The sequence below is a fragment of the Peromyscus maniculatus genome, chromosome 7 (genome assembly GCF_049852395.1).
Source record: "Peromyscus maniculatus bairdii isolate BWxNUB_F1_BW_parent chromosome 7, HU_Pman_BW_mat_3.1, whole genome shotgun sequence".
Taxonomy (NCBI): Eukaryota; Metazoa; Chordata; class Mammalia; order Rodentia; family Cricetidae; genus Peromyscus; species Peromyscus maniculatus.
Window position 1 is genome coordinate 77,597,913 of NC_134858.1, and position 13,603 is coordinate 77,611,515.

Here is a 13,603-nt window from a genome sequence, read left to right on the forward strand (position 1 = left end):
CGTGGTCGTGGACTTGTGTCTCATTTCACTGTCAGGTATATGCTTTGGGTGGGTTTGAAGCCACGATCTTGAAAGAGTGCTACTGGCCTTAAGAGAGATCACTGGGCAGTTCTTGGGCAGCAGTGGCAGGTTTACAGTTTATAAGTCAGGGTCTAGATCACAGGGATGCCAGGAGGTAGGATGTCTGTACTGTAAACATTGTGAACAGTTTTGTTTACGATTCCCGGGCTACTTCTTGGAAAACCCTACTCAAGGTTCTTAAGCACGGTCCATTGTTATTTTAACATAAAATACCTCTCTGTGAAAGGAATGTTATTTCTATGTTAGCCTTCACACCAAATGTGAGTTGGGCTGGAATTCTTGCTTCAATCAGACTCCAGGGTGAAGGGCTCCTTTCCTGCCTCCCTCGTGGTCCTGTCATTTTCCCTGCCTCTCTGTCCTGCCTCAGTGTGGCTGTGTCAAAGGTGTTCTTACCTGATGGCTGTCTCACAGCTGTTGCTTCAGGAGTAAAGGGGCATGGAAGCGGTGTGGGCTGTGGGGTGTGGTGGGCGGGGTGCAGGGTGCAGGGTGTGGGGTGTGGGGCATGAGACAGTGACAAAGAGCTAAGCACCCAGAGGTCCTTCTCTTTTTCTCTATTCAGAATGGTTCATTTAGGGTACCTGGTACATGTGTCCCAGTGATGAGTTAGGTTTGGAGGTGGGTTTTTTTTCTTTTCTTTTGTTCTTTTTTTTTTATTTTTATTTTTTAAAGATGCTTTCATGCAGCCCAGACTGGTCTCAGATTCGCTATGGAGCCAAGACTGGCCCCATACTGTTGGCTTCCATCCCACCTGCTGGAATTCCAGCTGTTTCCCACCACATCCAGCCAAGTGTGGAGTCACAGTCGTCCAGCCAGACTGCGGGGTCTACCCTGCACTCTGACAACAGCGGCACTGAGCTCCCAAACTTCAGAGCCACCATACAAATCCCTTCTCCTTCAACACCAGCTACACTAAGTTTGGGAGACCCCAGGGCCATCATCACAGCGGACAAGCTGTATACACAACCCAGGTTCTCTGTGACCTCCCTCTGCCTAGACCCACCATAGTGGCTCACAGACCTCAGGGGAATGCAACACTTGTGGTGATAGTTTTATCGATGTGAAAGGATACAGGTTAGTTACAGCTGGGGGAAGTGAGATGCCAGGAACATCGGAGAGAGGTCCGAGCATGAAGTTGCTTCTAGCCTCAGTGTATGACAGTACTGCCAACTGCGGAAGATCACTCTGGCTTAGGTATGACATTAGTGAGGCCTCGTTACATGGTAATAATTGATTGAACTATGAGTTGAACTCAGTCTCCAGTCCCTCCCTACCCTGGAGGCCATGCTTGCTATTATGTGGCCCAAAGACTCCACAACATAATAACTGTAGCCTTTCTGGTATGGCCAGCCTCCATCTGCTCTGAGTCAGCTCAGCATGCATTAGGGAAGGGTGCCTATGAGTCACATTGTTAGCATAAACTATCAGGGGCTGTCCTGGTTAGCTTTCTATTGCTATGAGAAACACCAGGCCCACAAGCAACTTGGGAGAAAGGGTTTATTTCAGCTTACAGCTTATGGTCCATCATGAAGGGTTAGGACAGGAGCCTGGAGACAGGACAAAGACCGTGGGTGGGATGCTGCTTCCTGGCTTAAACCATCCAGGACCACCTGTCTAGGGATGGCACCACCCACAGTGGTCTACGTCCTCCCATATCAATCATTAATCAAGAAAAAGCCCTACAAGCTTGTCCACCCATCTGATGGAAGTTTTTTTTCTCAGTTGAGGGTCCCTCTTCCCAGATGACTTCAACTTGTATCTAATTGGTGGGAAAAAAAAAAAAAAACACTAACCTGTATAGAGAGGGGGCTTCCAGGAGAACCCCTGAATGACAAAGTCACGCCCTTCACTTAAGACATTACTAGTAGGATCCTCAATGAAGGGGAAACCTGTTTTTACTGCGGCCAAATTCCCTACTCTACCACCCACTTATAGGAAGGCAAAAAGCATCCGCTGTTAAGTGCTTTGCTGCTAATACTGGCCATGCTGGAAGTCTCCCTCTCTTGATTCTTCTTTTAAATTGTCTGTAAAATAAAGAGGCATTTGTGGACTTTTTCTTTTTTGCCCTGAGCAGCTGGCTTGGACAGAGTGAGAACCCAAAATTATAACTTCAGTAGCAGCTTGCTGAGCAAACTAAACCCAACGGCTCCAGTTGAATTTAGTGACGTCAGTAAATGTCTTCACTCCTGTGGCATCTTAAATGTACCAAACAGATATTTACATTGTCTTACTTATAGGATACTTACTCAGCGCTTTTAAACATTATTATTTTCAGTATGTGAAATGAGTTAATTTTGTTCCGTAAAGTAGTTGTTTCTCTTGTATAATGCCATCAGTTATTACTTGATTTGAAGAATAAAAATTAAAAACATGATAGCATGAAATATATTTTAATAATTGATGTTATAGTCAGTCATGGAATAGTATGCAATATTCATGTAATATTTATTTAAGCATTTTTTTACTCAAGTTCTCATTATATGGCCCTGGCTGGCCTGGAAGTTAACTGTAGAGATCAGGCTGGCCTACAGAGATCCATCTGCCTCTGCCTCCCAAGTGCTAGGATTAAAGGTGTGCGCCACCATACCTGGCCTAATGTTTAGATTGTATTTCCTCTGTGCAAAAGAAAGCATACATAGCCAATAGAATAAGCAAACCTGTACTTACAGCTTTCCCATAGAAAGCTTTTTTTTATTTCCTGTGTCTGGGCCATCTGTTATTTTAGTTAGTTGTCATATTATCTTCTCACATTTTGTGGAGGAAGTCTTCAATTTCTGCCAAGCAGTTTTCAAGCTTTAACATTGATTTTCCCTGACATTCTGTGAAATGTTACCTCAGTTTTACAGGTGAGATTGGTGGACACTACAGTCAGTAGATTGGACATAGGAACAGATTGAGCCTCCTGGCTTCTGGAGCTATCCTTCCTGAACCACACATACAGACACCCAACCCCACAGTTCCAGATTTCAGGAACTGCTATCATCTTGAGGTGAATTGGCTTCTAAACAGAGATGTCAATCATGGCTCCAGACAGGCTGCCTGCAAACCTTTTAAGCTTTCCCTTGACAGTCCTGAAAAGTGGAGCCCCCAGGAGTTTCTCCTGCACTTGACAATTACAGTGTTGGATGAACACACAAGAGAAGATCTGTGGTCCTTTGCTGCAAGCCTGGATGGGCTGGATATGAGGCTAGGAAATGACTTGTTCATCTGATACACACACTACCCCCAAAGCTTTGTTTCATTTAAAATAATTTCTGTGAAGCACTGGCATTGTTAGTTAATAATTTAAAGTAATTTCCTACCATACTATCTGCAAACTCATGTCTCAGTTGCCCCTGCAACTCACTGTTACTGTAAGAAAAGCTGTATAATTCTTATCTTAATAGTTTGATGTTACTAACAATGCAAGGTAAGAATGCTGTTGGCATAGAAAAATTACTTCTCTCTCTCTCTCTCTCTCTCTCTCTCTCTCTCTCTCTCTCTCTCTCTCTCTGTGTGTGTGTGTGTGTGTGTGTGCGTGCGCGCGTGCGCGCGCATGCATGTTTGTGTGTATTTTACTGTATATTCTCACATCTTCCTAACTCCAACTGTTCTCTCAGAGACCCCATACTTCACCTTGGCTGAATCTGATGTCAAAGAATTTCAAGAATATCCAACCACTGTTCTTAGCGCATTTTTCCACTCCAAAGTTAGGCACGACCCAGACGAAGCAGAGTGAAGCCACTGTGTTACCTTTTAGCCACCTGTTCTTCTGTGTGTGTTTTCTCTGGTATATGCTCTGCCTAATGCTTACCTGACTCTCTTGTGCTTTCCCTTTCTGCTCTCTGGGGCTGGCCTCTTCCCCATTAGCTTTCTCCAAGCCCTACACCTGCCACTCAGAGTCCCAAGAAACCTCCAGCCAAGGACCCATTAGCGGATCTTAACATCAAGGATTTCTTGTAAACAATTTAAGGTATCTGATATTGAGCTTTTTCTGTGAGCTTGTTATAGTGAGCTGTGCAGTGCTTAACTGTCCTAGGTCTGAGGTTTGTTATTTCTGTGTTATAGGTAGATGATGGATGGATAGATGATGGATGGATGGATGGATGGATGGATGGATGGATGGATGGATGGATGGATGGATGGTTAGAAGATAAATTAGATAGATAAATAGATAGATAGATAGATAGATAGATAGATAGATAGATAGATAGATAGATAGATAGATTTGAATGCTTGGAGCTTTAAATATGACATCAAAACCTGTCCTTACCAGTGAATTTTTAAAATCATAATTTGTTAATCTATAGGAGAAAAAAAACTGTCATTTGTCCTTATCTTGAAAAGCACAAAAATTATATTGATGAGGCAGGAGTCTCCCAGGCGCTAAGTTAGCTGAGAGATACCACTGTACCTATCCCATGATGACTAGACTTCATAGGACACCAGCATTTCTAATACTGGATTTAGAAGTCATTTAAAAAACGCATTTGGCTACATAACCACATCTTTTCTTTATTCTTATTTTTCATGTTAAGGTAAAGCTTAGATTCTTACCCTTTGTATTTATTCAAGCTGAATTTTAAATTCCTGGCAATCTGACCTTACATTTCGTGAATTTAATTTACTGAATGGTTCACAGTGAGCGTGAGGGAGGAAGTGGATGGAAGGGGATGCTTACTTTCAGCCCCGGCACCTAACACAGTCAGCAGCTGTTTACAGATGTGCTCAATATTACTTTACATACCTACTCAATAGCTGAAAGAACTAATCCTTGAGCATGAAATGCTTTTCTAAGGTCTGGCTAAAAGAACAGTAGGAATGTAGGAGCTTTGAACCATGGTGCAGTGCGATTTCTCTCACATATCTACTGCCTACATTTATTAACTCCTGACATTTTTGTGTATTTGCGTTAACAGTAGTCAGGCATGGTGACCCAAGCCTTTAACTCCAGCACCCTGGAGGCTGAGGCAGGAGGATTGAGATTTGAAGTCAACCTGGGCCACATAATAAGAATCTGTTTTAAATGAAACTGTTGATATAACATTTTAATACCTTGACAGCTCAGTCAGATTTTTTTATCCTTGTGGCCATTCTGTCTGTTCCTCTTGCATCAAGACAAGGTAGATGTGTAAGATGTCACTTACCTCGGCAGCTTGTCTCAGAAATGACGAGGGACTGCTTAGAGAAGCCTCTTTTAGAAGCTCCTGCTGTCATCGCATACTAAAAGCCTTGATAAGTGACAGACACAGAAGGAGCCTTGAGACAGCCCCTGTCCCCAGGATGCACACCCCAGGCAGACAGACAAACATTTTGTGATGAAGAGATGCCTTCTGACCCTAGACAGGATTTCCCAAGAGCAACGGCAAGGGAATGAAGTAGACAGAGGTGGAAGAGAAGGCACCGGCCTCGGGGCTTGCCCTTCTCGTCCAGTCTACACTTGTCCAACTGTTAAGTGGCTCATTGATGAACGTCAAGAATCATGGACGTCACTGCCATTCACTTTTCTATCACCACCCATGTTTACAGATCAGCTCTTAGATTCAGTGTCTCGTGACAAAGATTGTCAGTGTCAAAGTTTGAAAGATTTAGTGATAGATATTTTTTCTAAACTGGAACTATACATAGAAGTGTTTCTTAAGTTCCCTGAGTGAATTTTTAAGCTCATCTTAAAGAGTTTGGAAAACTGTAAATATGAGTTTGTTCATCTTGAACCCTTTTTTGGGTACAGGCATTTTACACTGTCAGGGAAAATTGTAAGGGAGGTAAAATGTTTGAGGGGTGTGTACAGTGTGTTTTCTAATTCAGGTGTGTTTTTTTTTTTCTTTGCAGCTGCAATTTTTGTGACCGAATAGGAAAAATAACATTGGAAACTTCAAGTAAGATTGATGCTCAGAGTTTCCAAGTGAGCCACCAGTACCAAACCCAGTGCTGACTGTGACTTCTCTTCCAGACACACAGCCCAGCTGTGACAGTGAACATTAGGAATGTCCTACCTTAGCTGTTATCCCTGCTCTCAACCTCGTAGTGTATTTGGATTCTTTGTGTGTTGTATGATGTAAACAATGAATGGGTGTTTCCAATGCCTTTAGTGCTTTTCTGGACGTTGCCCATGGACGGATGATGCAGCGGTTGTGTGGTGAGCCATTTGAAAAGATGTGTCTGTGTTTTTGAAGGTTTCGGTGTATATATCTATAACTTTTGGACAAACCCTCAAGTCCTCCCATGAACTCTCTTCTCTTCTGTACCTCTGTTACAAACGTAATGTGATATTATCAGCTAGTGAGGAAAACACTCTTAAATATATGAAAACTTTTTCGGTGTGGAGTACATTTTTCCAATCACAGAAACTTCAACTGTTGTGAGAAATGTTTATTTTTGTGCACTGTATATGTTAAGAAATTTTATTTTAAAAAATATGAAGTTTAATGTCCATAATTAAACTTCTCCTTGATGAAGCTACCTTATCGAGAATGAGAAAAAAAATCATATGAGAAGAAGTCCATATTTATCACTGCTATATTAAGATATATATTTTAATTATATTTGCAGGTTTTGCATCTAAATTGACCTATTTATTCATTCTTGATCAAAGGCACTGGAAAGTGGAGTCTTTCTATCATGTCTGTGAAAATGCAGTTAAAGATAAGCTGTTTATGTGACTATGAACGTGCCCCAAGAGACATCTGTAATTTAAAGAGAACTGCAAATATTTTTCCTTCACCGTGGGTTTACGTACATCTGTTCAGTTAGTGTTTCTTTGTGTGTTCTATAGACTAGTGTTTCTCCATCGTTTGATTGAGCTCAAAGTGAGTTCTGTTGTACCTTCGTGATAGGATTGAAACCAGTTCAGCGAATTGTATCTTTTGATGTACATACTGTGTTCTTTGATTTTTAGTTTGTTGTCATACTGTCTGTGCTGATGGCTTGGCTGAAGATTTTGACGTGTACACAAGGTCACTGTTGATCAGTGTTGTTTAGTGGCTTGGCAGCTCTTTGTAAAAGCATATCGGGTTGGAAAGGCATTTGCCTATTTTTCAAATTACTTAATAGATGTATGGTACCCTTTAAAGTGGTCGTATCTGAATTTACTGTGGGGATAACATACACTGTAATGGGGGAAAATTACCTAAAACCAATTTCAAAATGGCTTTTCTTTGTATTTTGGTTTAAAAACCCAATGCATGTCTGCCCTCTGAGATGCAATAAACACCTTGAACAAAGAAAATGCAAACATATTCTTTCCATCTTTGGTTACTTTTTAAGGAAAAGATGTGCGTCACATGACATACACAGCACACACAGAATGTTGAGAGGGCTAGAGAAACGACTCAGAGGCTAAGAGTTTGCACTGCTCTCGCCGAGGACCAGAGTTGTTCCCAGAACCCACATTGGGTGGCTTACAACCACCTGTAACTCTAGCTCCAGGGAGATCCAATGCCTCAGGTGTTCGTGTGGGCATTCACTCATGTGCACATATACCCACCCCACCTCACATATATATGCACAATTAAAACAAAATAAAAATCTGTTTTAAATGTTTTATTAATTTACATGTTCAAGGTAAGAAATTTTATCCGTGGCAATACAATTTCATTTTACAGTAAAATTAAGCAATGGTGAACTGTCATTAAACTGGGGACTCCCATCATGCTAGCAAATAAGTTCTAGATTACAAAATATGTGTTTACTTTTGAGGTGAACTTCCTTTTAAAACATACAAATAAAGTTTTTTTTTAAAGTGTGAGAATACCATGGAGGTTGAAAAATAGAATAATTGGGTCCCAATTTGAACACACACACTTGAATATATGTATACTGTTATCACATAAAACCTACCCTGGCCTGTTGTAATAAAACTGGATGACTGTGTCTACAGCTAGGATGCCAGAGCATCTCCAAAATGTAGTCTAGTATTGGGACTGTAGTGTAGCTTAATGATAAAGCACTCACCTAATATGACTGAGGCCCTGGGTTTGTTCCTAAGCATCACACACAAAAACACCCAGTCTCAGGTAGGAGACTGTTGTAAAACTAATTTGCTTTGGTTACCTAAGATTTATTTCTCAGAAGCTATTATCAGATCATGTCAGTGACTAAAAAAACATGTTATTTATTGTATAGACATGAATATGTATGTATGTATGTATGTATGTATGTATGTATGTATGTGTACCATGTGCATGCCTGGTTCCAGTGGATCCAAGAAGAAGGCATCAGATCTCCTGAAACAGACAGGTGTAAGCCATCATGTAAGTACTGGGAGCTGAACCTGGGTCCTGTGCGTAAGCAGCAAGTTCTCTTAACTGCAGATCCACCTTTCCAGTTCCCTCAGGTAATTTTTTCATAGAGTACGTTTTAACCATGTATTACTTAGTTGTCATAATAAAATTACCTTTTAGATGATAAAATATTTTAAGATTAAATTTTTGTGTGCTTTTCCCCCCCTTGTCTGTCCCATGTGGTATAACTTTTTTAATAGGCAAACTGTAAGAGTGTCATAGATCTTGGCTACTCAGAGACTCTTGATGTCCTTGTGAGAGAATGGTTTTATAGATGAGGCCCTGCATGAACTCTTCTGGGTACTGAAGGCTCATAATTTGAGGTACTTTACAGGACAGCTCTAATTTACCCGTGGTGTTGGATTGAAGGCTCACGTTCTGTGTTTTTGAAACAACCCTGTTTTGTGGCACTTTGTTGTTAATTAGTTGCCTTGGACGTTAAAAAATGCCTGCTTATGGGGCTGGAGAGATGGCTTAGTGACGAAGAGCAGTCACTGCTCTTGCCCAAGACCCTGGTTTGGTTCCTATCACACATGTGGCAGCTCAAAACCTTTTGTTCCAATTGCAAATCCAATTCCAGGGGACCCAGTGCCCTCTTCTAGCCTCTGGGGGTGCCTGAATGCACATGGTTCACATAAATTGATACAAGCACACACATGCAGTGTGTGTGTGTGTGTGTGTGTGTGTGTGTGTGTGTGTGTGTCAGTGTGTGGGTGTATTACATATCATGTGTCTGGCAGCCTGCATCACCCCAACACATTACTCAACCCCCCTGTGGGTAGAGCCAAGTGGAGAAGGGGAAGCCTATGCGGTTTGGAGTTTTAGTGAGACAGGAGTTACCCCTAGCTCAACTCTCAAACTTCTGGTACTTGATCTTCCAAGTTCATTTTCACATCTGACATGCAGGCTTAATTTTCCACTATAAAATATTCTATAATTGGTTTTCAGAGCAAAGGCTTTCAAATTCTCTAATCTCAAGACCCTTTGAATTCAGAAAACTCACTTAGGACCTTTAAGGGCTTTTGTTTATGTGAACTGTGCCTGTCAATGTTTACTGTATAGAGAATAAAACTGATAAATTTTAATTTTTCCATTTATTTTATTTTACAGAAGAAGTGTTCAAACATTCCAGATTAATAATGTTTTGTGGAAAATTAAAATTTCTACAAAGAAATTTAGAAGAACTGTGGTGTTTTGCCATTTTCACACCTCTTTATATTTTTTCTTTTTTGAATTTCTTTTTTGAGATTATAATTACATCATTTCCCCTTTCCTTTCCTCCCTCCCAACCTTCCCGTATGCCGGTCCTCTCTTTCAAATCCATGGGCTCCATTTTCATTGATTGTTATTACTTGTATATATGTGTATTTACACGCATGCACATTCCTAAATAGAGCCTGCTCAGGCTATATAATGTTACTTGTATGTAGGTGTTCAGGGCTGGCAGTTTGGTGTTGGATAACCAGTTGGTGTGCTCTTCCGTGGGGAAGACTGTTTTTCGGACTCCCGGCACTCCGCGGTTGCCTGTAGGTCTTTGTCACATACCTCATTAAATTAGACTTAGCAAAAGGTAGCATGTTCCCGTTTCCACTGCTGCATTCCATCTGTTACAGTAGCCTGTGCTTGGCTGGGAAAGTCCACTGTGTGACATGGGGAGAAGACGCGCGTAGCGTGATATAAGAGAAAAGACACACAGTAGTATTATAGAAGTAGTTTTGATCTGACAGGCCCCTGAAAGAGTCGTGGGGATCCTTAGGAAGCCACCTACCATGGTTAAAGAACCATTGCTTTAAATCTAAAAGATTTGCTAAATCTACCAGTCAGTAGATGAGCATGTTTGCGAGGGAGAGGGGAATCTCATTTCCACCATTAGTTGTGACTTTCCAAATGCCTGCCTCACAGCCCCCACATTACTTTTTTTTGAATGATGCTGAGGCCTGTGCAGGAATGTGAATGACTACATGGTAGGGAATTCCCAGCTCAACCACACACTGTTGCCTCAGGCTAATTGCTTCACGTCTTTAAGTTTTCATTTTCTCTTCTGTGGAATGAGGCTCCTTCTATATGTATACATTTTATATTAGCTGATGAATGGAAAGCATTTGGCACAGTGTAACACTCAGTAAATACTGCTGTGGTTACTTTTGGAAATCACTGTGTGGGGCGGGCTGAAAAGATGGCTCTGCAGTTAAAAACGGAGGACTAGGGTTTGATTCCTGGCACCCACGTGGCAGCTCACAACTGTTTGCAACTCCAGTCCCAGGGATTCCAAGGCCCTCTTCTCTGTAGGCATCGGGCACACTGCCAGACACAAACACATAGGCAGACGAAACACCTATACACATTAAGTTTTAAATTTTTTAATTGCTGTGATTTTTTTTTGCTATAGATTTGATTTTTTTCTATTGAAAGATTGGTAAAAGATGAAATTTTTAAAAAGCGTTTAAATGGTGGAGGTAGTAAGATTCCATAATAAAGCACAGCCACAGAAGTATGTGTTTTGAAATTCAGTAAGTGTAAGTACCTGTCCCACATGTAAACTACATGTGACACTAGCATGTCTATGTAAGCCAGCTGGAAAACATTGTCCAGCCAGGCACGTGCCGGATCCATTGCCAAATTTAAACTCATATCCTAGAGACCCCTTCTTAGGAGGTGCACCCAGGCTTGCAGAGTAGAGCCCTGCACAGGGCCAGGAAGTGACCTCTTGAGGGAGAGAATTTTCTGTCAATGATCATATGCTTTGCTGCTAAACCAACTGTTAATACTAGATTCCAGATGCAACAGTCCTGTGGCTCCTTCCTTCCTTCCTTCCTTCCTTCCTTCCTCCCTCCCTCCCTCCCTTCCTCCCTTTCTCCCTGTCTCTCTCCCTCCCTCCTTCCTTTCCTTCCTGGGACTGTCTTACTATTTAATCTTCTCTGGCCTGGTATTCACTGTGTGGACAAGCTGGCCTTAAACTCGGAGATCCTCCTGCCTCTGCCTCTCAATGCTGGGACTAAAGGCTTGTCCACCACTCCCTGATATGCCAAGTGGTACATTTCTGTTAGTGCAAGAAACAGTTTTTGAGGTAAATTAACTCATTTTAATGGGGGTCGGGGGTGGGAGGTTTTGGGATTTTTGCTTGTTTGATCATGTTTTTTATAATGAAGTTAAATTATATAGTCTGAAACACTAATATAAACATTCCCCAAGGAAAACTGAAGTTAATTCTTAAGTCGTCTGTACCTTTGAAGCATGAAATTTTGATAGTATTAGGGATATTGAGTTGTGACCATATATAGTAGTTCAGCTGTAAATTTGAAATTAAATAATTTTTTGCAATTCCTGACTTTCTCTTAATGGAAAAAAAAAAAAAAAAAAAAAAACGTTTTCCAAGCTAAGTTAAAGGGAGCATTTTGTTTCCTAGCAGAAAAACAAAGGTGATCGTCACTGTTTGTCAGAACAAAATGCAGCAGTGACTGGGTGCTGTGTCCTTGAGTCACTCACTGCAGAAATTCATAGTCTTTTTCATTTCACTTTCTTGCCATGGCTTTCTTTGGGGTTGAGCATTTTTTGCCTTTACAGTAAATACAAGACAAGTTATTTATTTATTTATTTATTTGGCATACGTGTCTGTGAGGGAGCTCCTCTTTTTCCAAGCTAGTTTTTCTTTTTTCATTGTCTCCCAAGCCCAGCATCCCCAATTCTAAACTCCTTCATTTTATAACCAACAAGTGTCCTAAACATTTTCCTCCCTCCCTCTCTCCCTCCCTCCCTCCCTCCCTCCCTCCGCCCCTCCCTCTCTCCTCCCTCCCTCCTGGGAGACAGTCTCACTGTGTAGCCTTCCCTGGCCTGAGTGCCTCCCATTTCCTATTCGCACCACCATGTCCTTCAGCAGTTTTGGGTCTTTGACTAAACTCTACCCAGACTCACCCACTGCAGCCCAGAAGGTGCCGCAGGAGGGCTTCCTTCTCTCTGTTCCCTCTGATCCCATTCCTCCGACTTGACCCGCATCAGTTCTTGGCGGCAAGATCTAAGCGCTGTAAGGATTCCGTTCAAAGCCTTCCATGTTCCAGCCTCACCAGGAAGCCTTACTTCTTGGTGTTGCTCACCAGCCGAAGCGCTAACTGCAGTCTGCAGCCCTGTGTTGGACACTGTGTGACCCTCTCACTGCTTCTGACCCGGTTTGCTCCAGGCTGTCCCCACACCTCCAGCTCCCCATTCCTAAGCTGGCCAGTCTGGGTGTCACTTCTTCCGAGAACTGGTTCCTTTCAGCCTGCTTGGCCACTCTAGCAGAACCCACTTCTCAGTGTGCTTCTTCAGTATCACACTTCCTGCCTTCTGGTGTGTGGTGCAATTCTCACCAGATTGTGCATACTTTGAGGGAAGGTAGAATCTAAAATTTCCTCCACATCTGAAGAGCCTAAGATTTAACTCAATAAAATGAGTTAAATCTTATGCTTCTGCATGGTGAGTTCCTGGAGTTGTATTGATTTTACCTAAATAATAAGATGAATTATAAAGAAGAAAAGAAAGTCTAGCATCTAATTTCTGGGAAATAAATAAAACTGATTTTTTTCTTTTATTGTAAACTGATCATATACATTTAGGAATTTTGCAAATTTGATTTGTTTCTTATAGGAAAATGATGTTATAACAATTTGTTCCTAAAATGTTTTTTTTCATTTTGTAAAGACTTAACAAGAGTGCCATCTATGTGTTTGATCCTTTACACTACCATTCTCCTCACCAAAGTTTTTTGAAATAAATTATAAGAAAAGCATAAGGCAGGTGCTCTTAACCGCTGAGCCATCTCTCCAGAGCTTAGTCAGATCTGCAATGCTGGAGTCTCTTAGGGATTCAGGCTAGGTCTTCATGGCACCCTGGCACCTGGGTTTCTTTTTTTTTTTTTTTTTTTGGTTTTTCGAGACAGGGTTTCTCTGTGTAGCTTTGCGCCTTTCCTGGAACTCACTTGGTAGCCCAGGCTGGCCTCGAACTCACAGAGATCCGCCTGGCTCTGCCTCCCGAGTGCTGGGATTAAAGGCGTGCGCCACCACCGCCCGGCTGGCACCTGGGTTTCTAAGGTAATTCACTAGGTCATTCTTGCTATTAGCAAAATTTGGAAACCTCTACATTGAGGGAAACCAATGTACTATCTGAGGCTCACAGCCTGAGACTCTAGCTGAATTTGATAGATGATTCTAGAAAAAAAAAAAAATGTTCTAAATACTTTAGGATAGGAAAGTCACAGAGTCCTTGTCTCCATCCAGAATGGAGAAATTTAG

General features: G+C 41.7%; 1 protein-coding gene across 35 annotated transcripts in view; it reads left to right on the forward strand.

Moving 5' to 3' along the window:
- Snap91 (synaptosome associated protein 91) overlaps positions 1–7,288 on the forward strand; it is a 117,321-nt gene extending 110,033 nt beyond the window's left edge. For 29 of the 35 annotated variants that reach the window (XR_013052844.1, XR_013052838.1, XR_013052850.1 and 26 more), the window contains 2 exons: positions 3,928–4,030; positions 5,890–7,285. Coding sequence is in view for 21 of the 35 variants with exons in the window: in XM_042281345.2 (XP_042137279.1) it covers positions 3,928–4,020 (93 nt within the window). In the remaining 14 variants the exon portion in view is untranslated. Of the gene's footprint in view, positions 1–3,927; positions 4,031–5,889 lie in introns of all 35 variants that reach the window. The other 6 variants (XM_076576731.1, XM_076576720.1, XM_076576725.1 and 3 more) reach the window with 2 other exon arrangements.
- Positions 7,289–13,603: the final 6,315 nt, after the last annotated feature.